Genomic DNA, 20,994 nt, shown 5'->3' on the forward strand with positions numbered 1-20,994 from the left:
TGCCAAGCAATAACCATCTCCAGCAGGAGAGAAGCTAGCCATCTCCTCTTGACATACAATGGTATTGCCATCGCTGAATCCCCTGCCATCTACATCTGGGGATTAACTGGACCAGTCATACAAATACTATAGTGACAAGAGCAGGTCAGAGGCTGGGAACTCTGTGGCAAGTAACTCCTGACTCCCCAAAGCCTCTCCACCATCTGCAAGACACAAGTCGGGAGTGTGATGGAATACTCCCCACTTGCCTGTATGAGTCCAGCTCCAACACTCAAAGCTCAACACCATCCAAGACAAAGCAGCCTAGCAGCCTGCTTGTTCGGCACCCCATCCACCATCTTAAACATTCCCTCCCTCCACCACCAGCACACAGTGACATCAGTGTGTACCATCTACAAGATGCACTGCAGTAACTCACCAAGACTCCTTCAACGTCACCTTCCAAATTCATGACCTCTACCACATAAAAGAATAAGGGCAGCAGATGCATGGGAATTCCACCGCCAGCACGTTTCCCTGCATGTTACACCATCCCTTCACTGTCGCTTGGGCAAAATGCTGGAACTTCCTGCCTAACAGCACTGTGGGTATACGTACGCCATATGGACTGCAGCAGTTCAAGAAGGTGGTTCACCACCACCTGCTACGGGCAATTGGAGAGAGGCAATAAATGTTGACCTTCCCAGCGATATTCACATCCCAAGAACGAATAAAAACAAACTCCAAAGGACACAGTTGTTGCTGTTCATGTGGGCCCTGGCCTGCGGGAATAGAGGAATAAACTACAGGCTGAACGGCTTTTTCCATTTCATCCTACCCTTTGATTTTTGTGATTGCTGTTAACCAGATTGAAGAGCTCTCTATGAAACTGCATAGCAATTTTTATTTGTTTATAATTCTTCTATCAGTTTGCATTTAAATTATACTGGTTGGCTATGTATTTTTTGTAAACTGATGTTTTGTTTAGTTTAGTTTAGAGATACAGCACTGAAACAGGCCCTTCGGCCCACCGAGTCTGTGCCGACCTTCAACCACCCATTTATACTAATCCTACATTAATTCCATATTCCTACCACATCCCCACCTGTCCCGATATTTCCCTACCACCTACCTATACTAGGGGCAATTTATAATGGCCAATTAACCTATCAACCTGCAAGTCTTTGGCATGTGGGAGGAAACCGGAGCACCCGGAGGAAACCCATGCAGACACAGGGAGAACTTGCAAACTCCACACAAGCAGTACCCAGAATTGAACCCGGGTCGCTGGAGCTGTGAGGCTGCAGTGCTAACCACTGCGCCACTGTGCCGCCCTTAATGTGCTAATAAGATTGTGCCATCCAATGTAAGATCAACTGCCTACACCAAACTAAGTGTTTTGGCTGTAATACATTCTTGGTACAGTCCACCCAAAGTTTTTGTGCTCTTCCTCTCAGTTTCATTTGTTCTGTTTATGAAGTCTTCACCAATATGTTGTCAGTCATTCTGCTTGCATGTCCAGTCTCTAAGTTGTATTTTGGTGATTTTATCCCATACTACATTGTTCTGTTCAAGTTTCTTCTGTATTGCATCATTTCTTAAGTAGATCATTCTGCCATTAATGGTCTTTGTTTTGCTACAAGATGTCAATGCATAGTATTCATTTGTTTGCAGTGCTATATCTATGCTGCATAACTTCAATTTGTGCATAAATTTATCTGTTCCCTTTTTTCCATTTTATAGCAATCTGAATTTTTCTGGAAATGTTCGTGCTTTAAGCCAAGTTGTTTGCTTGCCTAATGAATTTTGTTTGGATTTTGCTGTAGAGAATAAATACTTTTCCTAAATATAATTGTTTAAAGTGTAAAAAATTGCTAGGATTTGAATACTGCAAGCAAGCTATTTCTCCATAAATTTCTGCAAAATGATATGTATTTAAAACCGTATGTTACTACTGTGTTACATTGTGTGCATAACCTGGTTTCAATGAAATGAAATTGCTGCTCTGTTCATGGAAGGTGAAATGAAGGAATAGTTTCTGAGCAGCTCTCTGTTTTATCTCCAGAATGGCAGCCAATCCAAGAACGCTTGCAGATGCACAGAGAACTGTTCTCTCTAGTCATAAAGAGTCCACAGCTGAAGACAAAGTGTCCTTTTATGATAGCTGGTCTGAACTCTATGAACAGGTAATGTAACAAAAGAACAATGTGGCTTTTCAAGAAAGGGAAACATAAGAAACAGGGCAGGAGTTGGCCATTCAGCTGTGTGAGCCTGCTTCACCATTCAGTAAGATCTAACTCAGCTACATCTTCCCCCACTAACCCCATATCTCTTGATTTCCTTGGTATCCAAAAATCTGTCAATCTCTGTGTCATGCAGGCCCCCCACCTGCCAAGAATGAGGCACATTAATTCTGCCACATGGACATTAAATGTCAAATTGTTGCTGGCAAGAAGAGAAGGCCTGTGACCAGAATTGCCAGGCCCCTGGCTGGAAAGACATTTTTTGCATATCAACAGGCAGTGTTTGGACAAAGGAGCTATTCTCTGCTCTAATTCAATCCACAAACAGATGTGGGCAGAACCAATTAAGTCACATGACTAACTGGCTGTTGCAGAGTTTGAACGGAGTTTTAAATTGGAGAGACCATGTTTGAACTGTTTGCTCTGGGTTTGAAAAGACATCTCCCGGCTGGCTCGCTAGAGCCTCTCCTCTCTGCTCCCATCTCTTTCTCACAGAACTCCAAAACTCATTGAAGACACATGAACCCCAAGAGAGCAAAGTCCCCTACAGTGAACAAGGTTTAAGAATACTGGACCCCAACAAAAAGCAAGATCTACCTACAAGCAAGGACTCCAGAGTGAGCTCGAAGACCCTTAATAAAAACTCTTCAGATATTGCCTCAAACTTTTCCACTTTATTTCTTCTCTTTTCTGTCCCTATCTGCATGTGTGTATTGCAGATGCATGCTAGCCTGAACGCATCGTGTATCCGTAGACGTTAACCAAATTAGAGTTTAAGTTCAATAAAATTTCACTTTTCTTCTTTAAACCTAAGAAAACCTGTTTGTGCTGGTTTCTTCACCTTATAATTGGAAAGCGGTGAACAAGAATTCACCAAGGGAGAGCTAAAAACACAGTGTGTTTAAAGATTAAACCCTGTTACAATAAGACCGAGTGAAGACTGAGAGGGACGCCTAGACCTCTTTCTCACCTGGCGTAACACTGTCTTCAATATACGCAGTGACTCAGCATTCAAAGCTCTCTGCAGTAAAGAATTCCAAAGATTCTCATCTCAGTCCTAAATGGCAAACCCCTTACTCTGAGACTGTGACCCCTATTCTAAATGCTCCAGTCAGGGGACACATCCTTCCAGTGTCTACCCTGTCAAGCCCCTTAAGAATGGCACATGTCTCAGTACGATCACCTCTCATTCTTCTAAACTCTAGGGTAGATAGACTTAGTCTCTCTCCTCATAGGGTAATCCCCTAACCCCAGGATTCAGTCTATTGGAACCTTTATTGCACTCCCTCTAAGGCAAGTATATCCTTCCTTGGGTAAGGAGACCAGAACTGTACACCGTACTCTCGGTGTGGTCTCACCCTGTGTCAGGAAGAATAGTTATGGAGCCCTCTGAGCCATATGTTGCATAGCAGGATAGAGAAAGTAAAACTGAAACACAGAAAGCCTAGATGTAGTGTTGTAAAAGTCAAATTTTTGGTGCAACAGGATATAGTTACTGAATGGAATTTGCAGAAATCATTTGCTAGGAAAGATGGTAATGAACAGGACTTTTACTCATTCAAGAAATGGGTAGCAGCTGTAAAGTGTAGATGGTGAAGGCTCAGAATACATAAACTGAATCGCTGCCTTCGTCTGGATCTATCCTCCATATTGAAATTGTGAATGGCTTTTTCAATTGCTTCTTCTGCAGGATGTGATAATTCTGGATTATCGGGCTCCTCTTTTGGCTGCAGATAGTCTAGCAGAAGTAATGCTTGAAGGTCGTGACCAAGCACTGGTCCTGGACGTAGCCTGTGGGACAGGACTAGTCGCTGTACAGGTTGTTATATTGTCATTAATAGGGAGCAGTTCTATTGCTCTTAAAATTTTTTTTTTTAAAGCTGCTTTATGTATTACCTGGTTGCTTCTGACTTGCAGTTAAAGGTTAAACCTGTAATGTAGATTATAGGTTTTCAAATTGGGGCATTGAACAATAGGAAGAGTCCCAGAAGGCATCGGGTTCCTGAAATTGTACTATTTGTTTACTAGCATATTGTATCTGTGTAACACGCCCGTATCCGAACCCGCAACAAGCCCCATTCGCCATCGTCCCTTTGCTCACTGACACATATTGGCACACATCCATCAACACATTGATTTCTGAATTCCTGTTCTCGTGTTCAAATCTTTCCGTTGCTTCTCCCTTCCCCAGTCCTACAATCCTAAGAGCTCTGCATTCTTCCAACTCTGGCCTCTTGTGCATTTCCCATTCCCTTTAGCCCAGCAATAGTGGCTATGCCTTGAGCATTATAGGCCCTAAACTGTCATTCCATCCCTAAACCTCTCCACCTCACTTTCCTCATTTAAGTCATCCATCTTAATATTGCCTTAATTAGCTGAGCCAATTCATGTCTGATGACGCTCCTTTGAAACGCACTAGGACATTTTCCTATGGGGTAACGGCAAATAGGCTAATAATTCTGCAATGATAGCACTATTTTTGAGTGTCTCGCACTGGGCAGAATCTTGTGGTCTTAGAATATGAGCGTGAGTCAGCGCCATTTCTGGTTTCCAACCCTGCACTGGCTGTTAGTATGCCCGCCTGGGAAATCTTCCCAGAGGTGGTCAATTAAGAGGCTGCCTCTGGGTCACAGCGGGCGGATTCCCGAGGCTACAGGCCCAATCAGAGGGCTGCGCCCTTAGAAGGACAGTAGCCCCACCACCAGATGTGAGCACTGCTGGCTGCAGGAGGGGGAACATGAGGGCGCCTCCATCTTCAAGCACACTGTGAAGATGTATTCTGTTTAATAAAATAAATAGCAGCCACAGCTGTGGCCCACTGATGGCTGCAGCAGTGGGGTAAGTGTAGGAGGTCTTGCGGTCCCCACCAGCAAGCCACCTCCAGGCACCTGCTGGGCTTGGCCCTCAGTGGATGGCTTCTCCACCGCTGGGAAGATCCTGACGGAATCCCCACGGCGTTTCCCAATCATCCCACAAATTGAGGTTGTTTCTATAGATTGGACACCTGCCAGTGCTGATGAGATGGCCTCTGTCGGTGATGACCAGCCTCCAGGAAGATCGGCCAGAGGCAGGAACCAACCCCCACCAAGTTTTGTGAAATCCCTCCTAATCCCACCTTCGAGCCCGCCCCCGTGGGACCGGGAACATACAAACATACGAATTAAGATTCCACCCACTGTTTTGGTTACTATTTTAAGCAAGGCCCCCACACAAAAGCTTGAAAACCACTTGTGTAAATGACCTGGGATTCTGGGCATCAAAGAATGATAGAATCATAGAAATGTACTGCACAGAAGGAGGCCATTCAGCATGTTGTGTCTGTGCGGTCCAATAAAGAACTACCCACCCTGATTCCACTTTCCGGCTCTTGGTCTATAGCCTTGTAGGTTACAGCACTTCAAGTGCTTATCCAAATTCTTCTTAATTGATGGTTTCGGCAATCACTACCCTTTTAGGTAGTGTGTTTCACACCTCTATCACCACCATCTTCAATTCCCCTCTCATCCTTCTACCAGTTACTTTAAATCTAGGCCCCCTGGTGATTGACCTCTCTGCTAAGGGAAATGGGTCCTTCCTAACCACTCAGTTTAGGCCCCTCATAATTTTATGCATCTCAATTAAATTTCCCCTCAGCCTCCTGTATTCCAAGGAAAGAACCCCAGCCTATCAATCTTCCATCATCACTAAAATCTTTTGGCTGTCAACATCCTCATAAATCTCCTCTGTACCCTCCAGCATTAGCACTTCCCTCCTATGTTGGTGAGCAGAACTGTACATAGTACTCTAGCTGTGGCCTAACTAATATTCTATATAGTTCTAGCATAATCTCCTTGCTCTTATATTCTGTGCTTGAGTTAATAAAGGAAAGTATCCCTGTATGCCTTTTTAACCACCTTAGCTACCTGTCCTACTACCTACCTTCATGGATCTGTGGACATGCTGCCCACATGCTCCTCTGCCCTTTTCAGTATCCTACCATTTATTGTGTATTTCCTTGCCTTGTTTGCCCTCCCCAAAATACATTACCTCACACTTCCCTGGTTGAATTCCATTTGGTACTTTCTGCCCACCTGACCAGTCCATTGCTATCTTGCTGCAGTCCACAGCTTTCTTCCTCACTATCAACCACACAACCAACTTTTGTGTCATCTTTCAATCATACCATCTACATTTACGTCTAAATAGTTGATAGAGACCACAAAAAGCAAGAGCCCTAGTACTGAGCCTCGCGGAACCCCGCTGGAAACAGCCTTCCTGTCACAAAATCATCCACTGACCTGCCACTGAGTCAGTTTTGTATCCGACTTGCCACTTTCTCTTGCATCCCATGAACTTTTACTTTTCGATCAGTCTGCTATGTACAACCTTGTCAAAAGCCTTGCTAAAATTCATTACACTGCATCAACTGTGCTACCCTCATTAACTCTCCTCAAAAAACTCAGTCACAATAGTCAGACTCAACCTTCCTTTAACAAATCCATGCTGACTGTCCTTGATTAATTCATGCCTTTCTAAGTGATGATTAATATTCTCTTTCAATTTTTTCAATCATTTGCCCAACTGAGTTTAGGCTGACTGGCCTGTAATTACTCGGTCTGTCCCTTTCTCCCTTTTTTTAAACAACGGTTCTAAGTTAGCAGTTTTTCAGTCCTCTGGTACTGTACCTTTAGCCAGAAAGGATTGGAAAATCATGATCGGAGCTTCCACTATTTCCTCCTTTGCTTCTCTCAACCGCCTGGGATACATTTTATCCGGACATGGCGATTTATCCATTTTTAACTTCTTAATGTTTCCTCTCTCACTATCTTTATCCCATCCAATATTTCACACTCCGCCTCACCTCCAATGTCTGCATCATCCCCGTCTTTTGTGAAGACAGTTGCAAAATATTCTGCCTCCACACACAGGTTACCTTTTTGGTCTGTAATAGACTGTACTCTTTACTCAGTTATCCTCTTGCTTTTTATGTATTTATAAAACATCTTTGAGTTTTCCTTGATTTTACTTGCCAATATATTTTTAATGCTGTCTGTTTGCTTTCCTAATTTCCTTTTTAATTTAACCCTTTCACTTTCTATACCCCTCTAGGCTGTCTGCACTATTGTGCTCTCGGTAACTGCCATAGGCTTCCCTTTTTTCCCTTATCCTACCCAGTATGCTCAACATCCAGGGGACTTTAGATTTGAGAGACTCATCCTTTTTCTTTGTGACAACACATTTGTTTTGAACTCTCACTATCTCCTCCTTGGATACCTCCCACTGCTCTCGGATATTAAAACCCTCCTCAGGAGGTGGCTTGCTGAGTGTTCTGATATGCTGAATCGCCAAATAGAGGCCAACAGTGTTCAAAGTTTATGAATAAGAACTGCACTGAAGATTCTTGTACTTGGTTTGTGTTTTATTTTTTTTTTGACCAAGCAATCAAGCTCCTTGATGTACAGGGTTTGTGTTTACAGATTTCTAGAATTTTGTTTTCTAAATGTGAGTGATTTTTATTCCCCAGATGTCCACTGTATCTTGTTACACCTGGAAAATATGTTTTTCACAGGATTAGACGCAGTGTGATACTTGAATATTCCATGCAGGGTATTGTGTGTAAATTAAGCTCCATTGAAGAAGTTTGATCTGAACTATTAATTAAGTTGAATTACAATAAGCAGTTAAGCAAAATATCCCTGACCTGTGTGTCCACTTTACTGTTTTGGAGACTGTCTATTGGGTACTAGCGGGCATGCAAAGATAGTAACTCAAATCATTTCATTTCCACACACTGATTTAAAGAAAAAATCAAAACTGATAATTCACTTTTGAAAATCAGTGTACATAGCCATTGTACCAATATGAGAGCTGAGCTCTTGCAGGAAATTTGTGCACTTTACTTCTAAGCTTTCTGCCATTTTAAGCTCTTCCACTTCAGACCAAATTGTCGTGAGATTTCTCAATTCTTCCATTAGAGACTGTGCATGAAGCAAATTAATTAATTATTTGCAGTTCTGATCTGTTAACTGCAATTTTAGATTTAGATTAGATTAGAGATACAGCACTGAAACAGGCCCTTCGGCCCACTGAGTCTGTGCCAACCATCAACCACCCATTTATACTAATCCTACACTAATCCCATATTCCTACCAAATATCCCCACCTGTCCCTATATTTCCCTACCACCTACCTATACTAGTGACAATTTATAATGGCCAATTTACCTATCAACCTGCAAGTCTTTTGGCTTGTGGGAGGAAACCGGAGCACCCGGAGAAAACCCACGCAGACACAGGGAGTACCCAGAATCGAACCCGGGTCCCTGGAGCTGTGAGGCTGCAGTGCTAACCACTGCGCCACTGTGCCGCCCTATGTTAGCTATTTGTTAACTGGCAGCTGCTTTCTACAATTGTGTACAAGCATGTGTAAAATCTTGTTTAGAATGGGACTGGTTATGAATATTCTGATGTGATGCAGTGTGTGGAAGCACCAATACACACTGCCACTGAATGAAAGGAACAAATTTAGCATTCCCTGTTCTGATTAATGCCATTTGGGACTTTGCTGTGTGCAAATAGGTTGCTGCATTTCCTAAAGACCGCAATTGTTGACAACGCGATCGGTAGGTGGCGCTGTTTTGGCACATGCGCAAATACAGCATGTGCCACGAAAACGTCACAGCTTGCGACTGTCGCAGCTGCCAGGACTAAAGATGGCGCTGCTCAAAGAATCACAGAGATGAAACCTGACAAACACGTGGCAGAATTCAATGGCCGGAGTGAGAGAGTGGAGCGGGCCGGGGAAAGCAGCGCGGGGGGGTGGGGGGGAGATCAGCGCGGGGGCCGGGGAGATCAGCGCGGGGGCCGGGGAAAGCAGCGCGGGGGCCGGGGAGATCAGCGCGGGGGCCGGGGAGATCAGCACACGGGCCGGGGAGAGCAGCGCGGGGGCCGGGGAGAGCAGCGCGGGGGCCGGGGAGATCAGCGCGGGGGCCGGGGACAGCAGCGCGGGGGCCGGGGTTGAGCAGCGCGGGGGCCGGGGAGAGCAGCGGTAGCGGTGCCGGGGGGCGAGGGGGGGGGGAAGGGAGAGGGAGGAGAAAGAGGGAGGGGGGAGAAAGAGGGAGGGGAGAGAAAGAGGGAGAGGGGGAGAAAGAGGGGTAAGGAAGGGGGAGAAAGAGGGAGAGGGAGGGGTAAGGAAGTGGGGAGGGAGAGAGAAAGAGGGAGAGGGAGGGGTAAGGAAGGGGGGAGGGAGAGAGCTGGGGGAGAGGGAGGAAGGGGAGAGAGTGGGGGGGGGGAGCAGCGGAACGGAAGAGGAGCGCCTTTTTCTGTGCATGCGCCGTAAACACAACAGCAAAAGACTTACTGGCCAGTCCCTGGACCCGGTGACACCAAGGTCTTCGCACGCTCGCTCCCCGCGGCTCTCTACGGCCTCTCGCTTCCGGCCCTCTCCATTCAGTCGTTCCCTCCAGCTGCGGATTCCCAATCCAGTTGCTTTCTCCCCTACCCAGTTGCTTTCTCTACTTCTCCACAGTACTTCAGGCATTGCAACAGTTTGGTCCCTGCATTTTGCATGCTCCCTCTCCCCACCCCTCCCCGCTCTCCCCACCCCTCCCCCTCTTCACCCACCCCTCCCTCTACCCCCCCACCATAGTTGAATATCTGAAGTGCAGTTGCAAAGTCGGGGAAATAGCATGCAAAACAAAACCTCAACAATTCTGGGTTTAATTATTGAAAAGTTTTATTAAGTTCATTAAGTATCCGAGGAACTGCTGTGCATGGATACATGAGTGTTGTGTCCAGCATTCCCGTTAGACAGACAGGCCGAGTCTCTGCTATGCACAGCTAAAGAGATTGTTCCTGGAGAGCCTTGTGGTGAATAAACGCTTGGCTCTCTATTCCACTACTGTATTGTCCATGTGAAGAAGGCAAAGTCACAAGAGTCTGAGCTCAGTCTATTCTTGGTGAATGTTCCCCAAGCGCATCCCAATGTGCATTCCCAATTCATCCAAAAATGCAATGTTCCTTTCCACATCGTGATGAGCTCCGCAGCATGATCTAGTTGCCTTCGTTGCTTGAATGCTGACCTTAAGTCTCAAGGATTGTTTTCTCGACGGCATGTTTTACATGAAAAGAAATAAAGCAAATCAGAGTCAGAGCTTGCCTCCCTCCATCCACTGAAATTACTGTTGTGCGCACCTTTTTAAGTTCTGCAGTGAAGGCACCAATTGATAACGTCGCCAATGAAGCACTTATTATCCACCTCAGATGCAGGAATCAGCACATCCTTGCGTCCTCTCCCGCACTGCCTCCTTTGCTTGAATGCCGTCCTTAAGTCTCAAGGATTGTTTTCTCAAGGGCACGTTTTACATGAAAGAAAATAAGGAAAGAACATCAGTGTCAGAGCTTCCCTCCCTCCAATGAAATTACTGTTGAGCATGCTTTGTGTTCTGCGGTAAAGGCATGTCCTGATAACACCGCCAATGAATCACTTAGTACCCACCTCAGCTGCAGGAGGCAGGATGATGTTACTGCCCCTATCTCGTGATGGTTCAATGCTGCTCTCAGGGAAAACATGAATGATGTGAGGGTGCTGGAAAAGAAACACATTTCTTTTGGGCTATGAACATAAAGCTGGCAATTTAGCCCAGCAGTTCCCTGCCAGTGGTTATGTTACTCGTGCGTCTTTCCATCCATTCCCATTTAATCCTGCCTACTACTATCACCAGTTGTGTTCACAGCAAGAGCATTCACATTTCTGCTACCACTGGACACGGCATGCTTGTTTCTTTTAGTGCTCAGTCTCTTCTTGCTGAATGTTCCCCAAGTGCTTGACCCCTTTGGACGCCCTCTCTGCTTGACAGGCAGCAACTGGCAATTGCGGAGTCTCACAAGGCTCTGCATGGTTGTTTCAACGTCGGATGGGGAAACAGGTGGCTGTGTGTCCATGAGCACTGCCCTGATGGGTGTAGGAGCAGGTAACTGTGTGCCCATGAGCACTGCCCTGATGGGTGTAGGAGCAGGTGACTGTGTAACTGAGCAGCAAGAAGAGGGTACCGCAGGTAGGGGAAGTGGAGATTTGAACAGGCAGGCATATGTATGGTCCATCAGATCATTAGGCCAGGGGGTGAGACGCTCAGGATCCAGGGTTTGTGACATGTGACTGATGTCCAGCACGTGGCCACCTCCATCCGAAGGTGCTTCCGGGCAATTGTTGGGCATAGTAAATGGCTCCATCTCATCAGCCAGTCCTTGCTGCCAGCAGAGAGTCTGTTGCCGCAGCCAGTCCAATCTCCTCATGAATGCTGCCGTTCCACTCTGCAGAACGGCCTGTTGTAGCTGGTACAATTGATCTGAAAGCAAGCGGTATTTTTCATTGTGGCTGAGGGGCCTTGGCTGTTCCTCTGTAATCACAATGGCAGCAGCCATGCCTGTCGTCGTTGGTGTCTGAGATGCACGCCAGCGACAATTGGGGGCGAGCCTGTCCAGAGGCAGACCCAGATGCCTCTGCACAACAACAGCATGTTTGCAGTGCAACAAAGGCTGAATGGAGAAGATGCAGCTGCAGGTAGCCTGGCCATCATGTATCTGCAGTGTGTACTGTTTGGCGCCAGAAATCACAGTCACTGTGCCTTCATCCTGCTACATGCGGTGGCTCAGACAATGGAAATGTTTTCAGAGCAACTCACAACAGGGACTGGAGAACATGCAGTGGCCCAGACAATGGAAATGTTTTCAGAGCAACTCACAACAGGGGCTGGAGAACATGCGGTGGCCCAGACAATGGAAATGTTTTCAGAGCAACTCACAACAGGGGCTGGAGAACATGCGGTGGCCCAGACAATGGAAATGTTTTCAGAACAACTCACAACAGGGACTGGAGAACAGGCGGTGGCCCAGACAATGGAAATGTTTTCAGAGCAACTCACAAAGGCAGAGCAACTTACCTTGGAACAATCTCCTGTGTCAAATAAAAATGAAGCAAGTCTCCAAAACGAATAAATAATTCAGATAAAATGCGAGAAAATGCCCGACGAAACCTCCCCTCCTTCCACTTTCAAAAAGTCGCGCCGAAGCTTTGACGCATGCGCACAGGCCAAACTGGCGCATCGGCGAGGAAGACGAGATCACGCGATGACGTCATCTGCGCATGCGCACAACGATCCTCGCAGGTCGGACCGCATCGCATGCGCAGAGATGAGGAGACTGTGTGCGCATGCGCGTACAGCGTCATCTGCGCATGCGCTATGCGGATCAGGTCATTCGGACCGCAGCGCATGCGCAGGGGGCATGAGACAGTCTGCGCATGTGCGCACCGCGGCGCATCCTGATGACGTGTCCGATGAAGTAGCGTTGTCATGAATTACTTTGTTTCCTAAATTGCAGCAGTGACTGCACTTCAAAAGTACTTAATTGACTGTAGATCTCTTTGGGACATGAGGTCATGAAAGGTGCTATTTAAATGCAACTTCTTTCTTTCTGCCAGGACAGCATGATATGCATGTTGTGTTGAAATGTCTGCATTGATATAGTACTTCAGCTCTGCATAAATCAAAGAATTGCAGTATAGTACAGGTCATTCATGTCAGAAAAATCTGCTAGGTTGCAAACTGTGTTGTAAGTCACATTCCTATTGGGTTTAATGCTGGTTATTTATCCATTTGCTAATGTTTCCTGCATACATCTCTGTGTTGCATCTTTGTTCTTGTCTAGTTGCAGAAACTTGGATTTCGTAACTTTCATGGAATGGATGGCTGTGAAAGAATGTTGGAATTAGCACGGTCTAAATCAGTGTATCAAACACTCCAGAAATGTATGCTGGATACTGAGCCGCTTCAGATGTCCTCGGGTAACAACAGCTGAAGCCACATATAACTGCCATCTGCAATTAATTTGACCTTTCACTGTGTTTTTAAGAAGAAATCTGATATTGTTTTCTAATTGAATCATTGCCTAGATTAAATACATTGTCATTTTGCGGTATCTTAGGAGCAAGTTTGTCTCCATCACTTGCACAAGGCATTAAGCAGAATAGAATGATCGGAGATCAACACTCATCCAGTTCAGAAGTTTCCAGATTGATTCCCAGTTGGAATGCTTCAGTTAATCTCAGTATTAAGCTATGGAGTAGAAATATCAATCAGTGGCCCAGTCATGCTGGACAATGTGTCTATGACATCGTCAAATTATGTTAGATTTGGCTTCTTATGTTGCCTTCCATGGTCAAATAACCTACTCAAACTCACTGACTAAGCTCACACATGAAGATCAGTCACAAAGGTACAGGTCAAGTCTGAGTCCAGACCACTTTTAGGCGCATTTGGTGGCTGGTATAACATGTGTGGAAGCAGCATGTGATAGATAGAGCTAAGCGATTCCACAACCAATGGATCAGATCAAAGCTCTGTAGTCCTGCCACATCCAGTCATGAATGGTGGTAGACAATTAACTAACTTGAGGAGGAGGCTCCACAAATATCCCCATCCTCAATGATGGGGGAGCCCAGCACATCAGTGCAAAAGACAAGGTTGAAGCATTTGCAGTCATCTTTAGCCAGAGGTGCCGAGTGAGTGATCCATCTCTGCCTGCTGCTGTGGTCCCCAACATCACAGATGCTAGTCATGAACCAATTCGATTCACTCCACATGATATCGAGAAATGGCTGAAGGCACTGGATACGGCAAAAGGCTATGGGCTCTGACAACGTCCCAGTTGTAGTACTGAAGACGTGCTCCAGAACTAGCAGCACCCCTAGCCAAGCTGTTCCAGTACAGCTACAACATTAGCTTCTACCCGACAATGTGGAAAATTGCTCATCTATGTCCAGTCCACAAAAAGCAGGACAAATCCAATCTGGCCAATTACTGTCCCATCAGTCTACTCTTAATCATCAGCAAAGCGATGAAAGTTGGAGTCCACAGTGCTATCAAGCGGCACTTACTCACCAATAACCTGCTTTGGATTTGGGTTCCATGAGGTACTCTCTGCTCCAGACCGTATTACAGTCTTGGTCCAAACATGGACAAAAAAGCTGAATTTCAGAGCTGAGGTGAGAGTGATTGCCTTTGACATCAAGGCAGCATTTGACCGAGTGTGGTATCCAGGAGCCCTAGCAAAGTAGACGTCAATGGCAATCGGGGAAAATTCTCCACTGGTTGGAGTCATACCTAGCACAAAGCAAGATGCAAAAGCAAAATACTATGGATGCTGGAAACCTGAAACAAAAACAGAAAATGCTGGAAATATGCAGCATCTGTAGAGAGAAAAACATAAAGTTGTAACAGGTTTTAAGCAAGTACAGAGGCAGGAAAAGGTTGGGTGGCAGGGAGGGAAGAACAAAAGATGAATCCGGAGCAGGTGTAAATGGGAACAGCAGAATCATTAGCAGCAGCAAAAGAAGATGGTTGTGGTTGTTGGACGCCAATCATCTCAGCCTCAGGACATTGCTGCAGAAGTTCCTTGAGGTTGTGTCCTAGGCCCAACCATCTTCAGCTGCTTTATCAATGAACTTTTCTCCATCATAAGGCCAGAAGTGGGGATATTCACTGATTGCAGTGTTCAGTACCATTCGCAGCTCCTCAGATACTGAAGCAATCTGTTCCCTCAAGGAGCAAGATCTGGACAACATTTAGGCTTGGGCTGATAGAGTGGCAAGTAACATTCATGTCACACAAGTGCCAGGTAATGACCATCTCCAAAGAGAGAGAATTTAACCACCACCTCCCCTCGACATTTAACAGCATTACTGCTGAATCCACCAACATCAACATCCTGGGGATTACCATTGACTAGAAATGTGGACCAGCCATATAAATGCTGTAGTTACAAGAGCAGGTCAGAGACTGGGAATTCTGTAGACAGTAACTCATCTCCTGGTTCCTCAAAGTCTGTCCACTATCTCCAAGGCACAAGTCAGGAGTGTGATGGAATACTCTCCACTTGCCTGGATGAGTGCAGCTCCAACAACACTCAAGAAGCTCGACGCCATCCAGGACAAAGCGACCTGCTTGATCAGTCCCCCACCCACTACCTTAAACATTCACTCCCTCCACCCAGTGGCAGCAGTGTGTACCATCTACAGGATGCACTGCAGCAACTCCCAAGTCTCCTTCAACAGCATCTTCCAAAAAGGTGATCTCTACCACCTAGAAGGACAAGGGCAGCAGATGAATGGGAGCACCACTATCTATAAGGTTCCTTTCAAGCCACACACCATCCTGACTTGGAACTATATTGCCATTCCTTCACTGTCGCTGGGTCAAAAACCTAGAACTCCTTAACGGTACTGTGGGTGTACCTGCCACATGAACTGCAGCAGTTCAAGAAGGTGGCTCATTACCACCTTATCAAGGGTAATTCGGGATGGGCAACAAATGCTGGCCTTTCCAGCAATGCTCACATCCTGTGAATGAATAAAAAAGGTGCCATTAAAAGTTTTTAAAATTATTTCAGGCAACAGCAATTCAGTTAAAAATGACAACCTCACTCATTATTAAGAAGTTTTGTCTGCAGGAGTTAAGAAAATGAAAAACTTGAATTGGATTTGTGATGCCACTCAACAGTTTAGTCCAACATATATCTCATTGAAATATTGAACTTAAAACATATTGCTTCTTTTAATAATTCATTCACAAGGGAGTGTGAAAAAACCGATGTACAATAAGAAGTACCTACTGCACCAGCACTCCTGCTTTAATTTCTAATGCTAAACGAGTCTTCTCACACACCAGGGAAGAGATTATTTGCTCACTAGTGCAAGGTCATATTTTACAGATAGTAATCTGGCTTTATCTTACTTTATAAAAAAATTCTGTTTCAGACAGTTATGATGTTGTTATGATTGTTGGTGCACTAAGCGAAGGGCAGGTGCCATATACCATCCTTCCTGAACTCCTTCGAGTTACCAAGCCAGGTAAGAAAATGTCCGTATTTCGCTAAACTCAAACAGTCTAATAGTAGATATATGTATTAACTGAGTTGGGGTTGGCCAAGAGAAGTGGCAAGACATAACACCATCTTTCCTTTATTTTCTGGGCTGCTTAGTATCTGTAAGTTAAACTGCCATAAACCAGATACTCACCCAAGTTACGTGCTGGTAAAATTCTGACACTGTCAACATAAAGCTGATCTGGGCCCGACTGTGCTTTGAGCATATTCATGTTCAACATTCAGCGGATACTCCATTTATCTCCGACTGTGAGTTACCGATAGTGGTCAATTGCGAACAGACCACTGAGCAGACGGTAGGTATTGGTAGATTGGCCACCACTTCCAATCATGAGCGATGCACCAATGTGAGCAAGGCTACCAGGGAAAGTGCTGAGCAGACGTGAACCCTCTTTTGACTGTGAGCAAAAGCACAGTGCTTGTATTTAGATGTTATCTGCAAAATATAATGCTCAACAGGAGAAATGGATATGGTATCTTGTGACTTAGTGTGGTGCTAATTAAGGAGTGTTACTAATGTTGGCTAGCCACTGGGCACAATGCTGAGGTCCAAATTGATGTGAGAGTGAATAAGTTTGGTTCAGCTTCTGGCAATCGTATCAGCCTAAAGACAAAGGCTAGAAAGATATTTGGGATAACATTTGTTATCTTTTTAACCCAGAAGCCCAATCTCTGCCACACATGACTCTGTTTGAGAGTACTTAAAATCAGTCCCTGACTACAGTGCTCCTGATCCAGTCAGCTGATCATTGAGCAGGAATGATAAATGAATATAGGTAGATTTAAACTACCTTCAGACCTTGATAGAATATACAAAATAAGGAAAGCCGGTTGGGAGCACAAACAAAGGGGAAATTAATTACATATTTAGGAAATATTTTCAAGGATGGGTGTGTGTCTCTACTGGCAGTGCAAGGATATGCAGAGATCGGAAGGAGAAGTCAGGTTCTCCTCTCTGTGTCTCTCACTGTCTGTCTCTCTCTCTGTCCCTCTCTCTCTCTCTCCCTCTCTCTCTCTGTCTCTCTCTCTCTGTCTCTCCCTCTCTCTCTCTCTGTCTGTCCCTGTCCCTCTCTCTCCCTCTCTCTCCCCCTCTGTCCCTCTCTGTCCCTCTCTGTCCCCTCTCTCTCTCTCTGTCCCTCTCTCCTCTCTTTCACTGTCTGCCTCTTTCGCCCTCTGCCCCTCTCTGTTAATGGCCATGACATCGGTCATGCCCATGCAACCCCATTTCTGTTTGTGTATGTACTTTGACTGCCACTTCAAATCTAACCTCAGTGCTTCCATCTTCCCTTTTTTTGCTCTGCACTCCTCTCCTCCCCTTCATGTTACTCTCGAGTAATTTTTCCCCCCTCAGTCCCTACCCAACCCACCATTACTCCTCCTTTTCTACTCTCTGTTGTCCCAGGCTTGAATGCCCCTTGTGTAAGCTTTACCCTTGCATTTCACTGAAGGGCCCATTAAGGAATCCATTAATAATCCTTTCAAGTAAGATCCCCCAACTGCCTTAATCTATATAATTGACCTTCCTGCTCAGCATGACTACTGGGAGCTAACATCACCAACTTCCTTCCCACACCTCTCACCTCAGCTACCACAGCCCCTTTGGACTCTGCCAAATAATAGTCACCATACCATCCCAGTTTGCATTTTCCTTCAAAATATGGGTTCACTCACAAATAAAACCATTGTTATTCACCACCTTATTATAGCTGTCTTTATGGCCAACCTGACTTTGACTGAAACTTGAACTTGTGGTGTCACCTTGCCTTCCTATATAGGCATGCTTTCCACCACCTGCTCCTCCAAAATCACGAAGCAAACGGGAAGCATGTGGTTTCAGAAGTTTTTTTTTAAACAATCTGTACATTTCTGTTCTTAATGTTTCCATTTTCATGTGTGTGCATACTTTATATAATGCTAATTAATGGTTTGCAGAAAAATCTGGAAAAAAATTCAGGACTGTATGAGACTACTAAGTTACTTGGCCAGGAATATTACAGAGCATAATGACAATTTGAGAGTATAACTTTGTTCTGTCCTTTAGGGGGGTTTGTGTGCATGACTACCCGAATCAACAAGTCAAACCAACACTACAAAAAACAGCTACAGGCTGTAATAGAGGAAATGGAGCAGAAAGGGTTATGGGAAAAAGTTAAAGTACAAGAAGTAGAACATTGGGAAAAAGCAACATCTCTACATGAAGCTGAACAAGGTTCTAAGTACATCTCCGGGATAATCTATATGTACCAAAAATCAAGGAGTCAAGTTTAAAATGACAACTGAGAATTATGAAAGCAAATCTTCAACAAGATTCAGTTTCTTCTACACACAGTACTATCACGTCAGCAGATGAGTATCTGGTTCATATGAAGCTTTATTCAGACTGACCAATCATTTTTCTGTGTAAAATAAAGATTGTTGGTCGCTGTTATAATCCTGTAGTTTTTTTTCCGGGAAGAATGCCGCATGCCTTTAAGGCCGGAAAAGGAGCCGTACTGCTTTGAGAACCAGCAGGCCTCAGGAGTTAGAGAAAGTGCATTTTGGTTGCTGTTGGATACAACCATACGGAGAGGGAACCAACCAGCTTCAAAGAATGCATCCTGGTTACCCGGCAACAGCCATTCAGAGACCAAGGACCGGATATACAATGTTGCAATTATCTTTTGAACTGGCTTTTTAGTTGAGACAGACTGTTCTCACAGAGGACACAGACAGACTGATTTCTCCACTGTTGGATCCCATTAGTTACACAAAGACAGACGAAGTCTGACTGTAACTTTAAGAAACGTTATTGCAGTATGAAATGGTTACATCATCAGCAAAGCGAGCATACACACACCTCTACCTCCATCTTCCTGCCTGAGCAGGGAAATCAAGCCTGCCTTATAGTTCTTCGTACAAATCAGTGACACCCCCTTTATGTTCCCAATTGGTTTACAAACTTTGCAGTTTCTTGGTGTCATGGCCTGATTGGGGTACTGCCTTGTCACCTTCTCCTCTAGCAGTTTCTCATCCCCCTATCTCCTTGGACCGTTAGGCTGATTGCTATACAATAGGCTACTATTAAACAGTCTGCAGCTGTCCCGTTAGTTTTTGCGTGTTAGTCTACTTCTACTGATAAGCTGTCTCTGCAACCCTGAAGTTATGAAGTCAATTCTGATAAGCTGTCTCTGCAGCTCCAAGGTTAGTTTGTTAGTAGTACATGATTGATTAATTATTTCACCTTAAATGTCCCCATATTATTCTGTCCCCACAGTCCCCCCTTTGATTCTTCAAACACTTTTAAGAATCATTCCCTTGATCCCACCTAGGTGCCTTTAATGGTCTCTACTTGTCTAGAAACAGCCTTCAACACCCGGAGGGGTCACACTCAATACGTTTCCTGCTTGTGCCACAAAAGGGGCTCGCGGGAGCTCTGTAAAGGCATAAGTTTTGCAGGGGCTTCAGTTACTTGTTTACAACAACACTTAATAAGCAAAAACATCAAATACAGAATTACAATCATCACTAAAAAGACCAAACCCTGTACCACAGAGGTCCCTATCGAGCCCAACCAACTGTCGCCCAACTCCATAAGGTGGAAGTTGGGGGTTGTTTTAGCTTTTCCACTTCCTTTCGGATGTGTTCTGCCAGATCAGAAATTTCTTTGGAGCTATCTGGAATGTAAGTACAACACTCGGGTCCTATCAGGGCACATGTACCCCCCTTTTCTGCTCAGACAAAATCTAAGGCCATTCGGTTCTGGAGTGCTACGGTGCGGATAGCTACCATTTCTGCATTTATTTTAACGAGGGCTTCGGCGGTGTCATTGGCCACTTTTTCTAGGACCGAAGCCATATTGATGGATTCCCTAGCTACTTTAGCTGTCCCATACCACGGGAATATGATCGAGAAAAACCTCTCCGTCTCAGTGATAGCTCGTCTCGTCCTTTGTCCCTGAGACGGCTTAGGCAAGGAGGTCAAATGATGGATGTAAGGTGTAACATAGCCTAAGTAACACAATCCTGTCCAAAATTTCGGTAACCAGGGATAGGCTTTTTTGCCGCAAATAAAGTAAGTACCATTATAGGCAATGGGGTTTCTAGCTGTTTTGGGGTCCACCCGCCAGGTGGCGTCCCGCCCTTTTAGTTCCTCAAGGTCCCGCAGGATAATAGCTTTAGCGCCTGGAGTTACATTGAAATAGTGGGAGCAGTTACTTCGTCCCACTTCTTGCCCACCCTTTTGGTCTCTGACCAGGCATATGAATCCCAGTGGTCTTCCCACGCCTGAGGTATTAGTAAGGACCAAGAATGGGGGCTCTTGGGTCCGATCATAATGGGGCCGGTACCATCCCATGAAGGCCCTTATGTTCCAGGGCCCTTTTACGCTCCATGCCGCAGTCTCCGACGCATTAAAGGGGACGGGGCGTAAGGGGATGCTCCCCCTGAGTGGAAGGGCACGTGTGCACATACCCAGCAACGGGAGAGGTTAGCTTCTTTGGCATATGTATAGGTCATATAAAGGAAAGAGTGAACATGTAATTCCCTGGACACTCGATTAGTTTTCCCATGTGCATAGGCTTGGTTAGTCAAAGGTGAGCGACTACTTAAAATACATGCAAAGAAGATAATACAAATTCTAAACATATCAGCAATTAATAATTAGCAGCAATTAATAATTCAGCATTCAATCACGGGTCGCTCGTTTTACGTGAGAGGCGTGTATACAGGCTTTCTTTCCTTCGACTTTAACTGCTGACTGGGTGGTCAGTAGTACTTGGAAAGGTCCCTCCCACTTGGTGCCCAAAGGTTCTTTGTGTATTTTCTTCACGTAGACCCGGACTTCTGTTGGGTCACCCCAAGCTGCCGATACCTGCG

General features: G+C 45.2%; 1 protein-coding gene across 2 annotated transcripts in view; it reads left to right on the forward strand.

The window, feature by feature from the left end:
- mettl27 (methyltransferase like 27) overlaps window positions 1-20,425 on the forward strand; it is a 35,807-nt gene extending 15,382 nt beyond the window's left edge. The window contains exons 2-6 of one of the 2 annotated variants that reach the window (XM_068010227.1): window positions 2,045-2,165; window positions 3,913-4,041; window positions 12,908-13,043; window positions 16,014-16,106; window positions 18,183-20,425. In XM_068010227.1, the coding sequence (XP_067866328.1) occupies window positions 2,046-2,165; window positions 3,913-4,041; window positions 12,908-13,043; window positions 16,014-16,106; window positions 18,183-18,409 (705 nt within the window). In that variant the 5' untranslated portion in view covers window position 2,045 and the 3' untranslated portion in view covers window positions 18,410-20,425. The remainder of the gene's footprint in view (window positions 1-2,044; window positions 2,166-3,912; window positions 4,042-12,907; window positions 13,044-16,013; window positions 16,107-18,182) is intronic. The other variant, XM_068010228.1, reaches the window with a different exon arrangement.
- The last annotated feature ends 569 nt before the right edge of the window (window positions 20,426-20,994 follow it).

Source organism: Heterodontus francisci, chromosome 30 (genome assembly GCF_036365525.1).
Source record: "Heterodontus francisci isolate sHetFra1 chromosome 30, sHetFra1.hap1, whole genome shotgun sequence".
NCBI lineage: Eukaryota > Metazoa > Chordata > Chondrichthyes > Heterodontiformes > Heterodontidae > Heterodontus > Heterodontus francisci.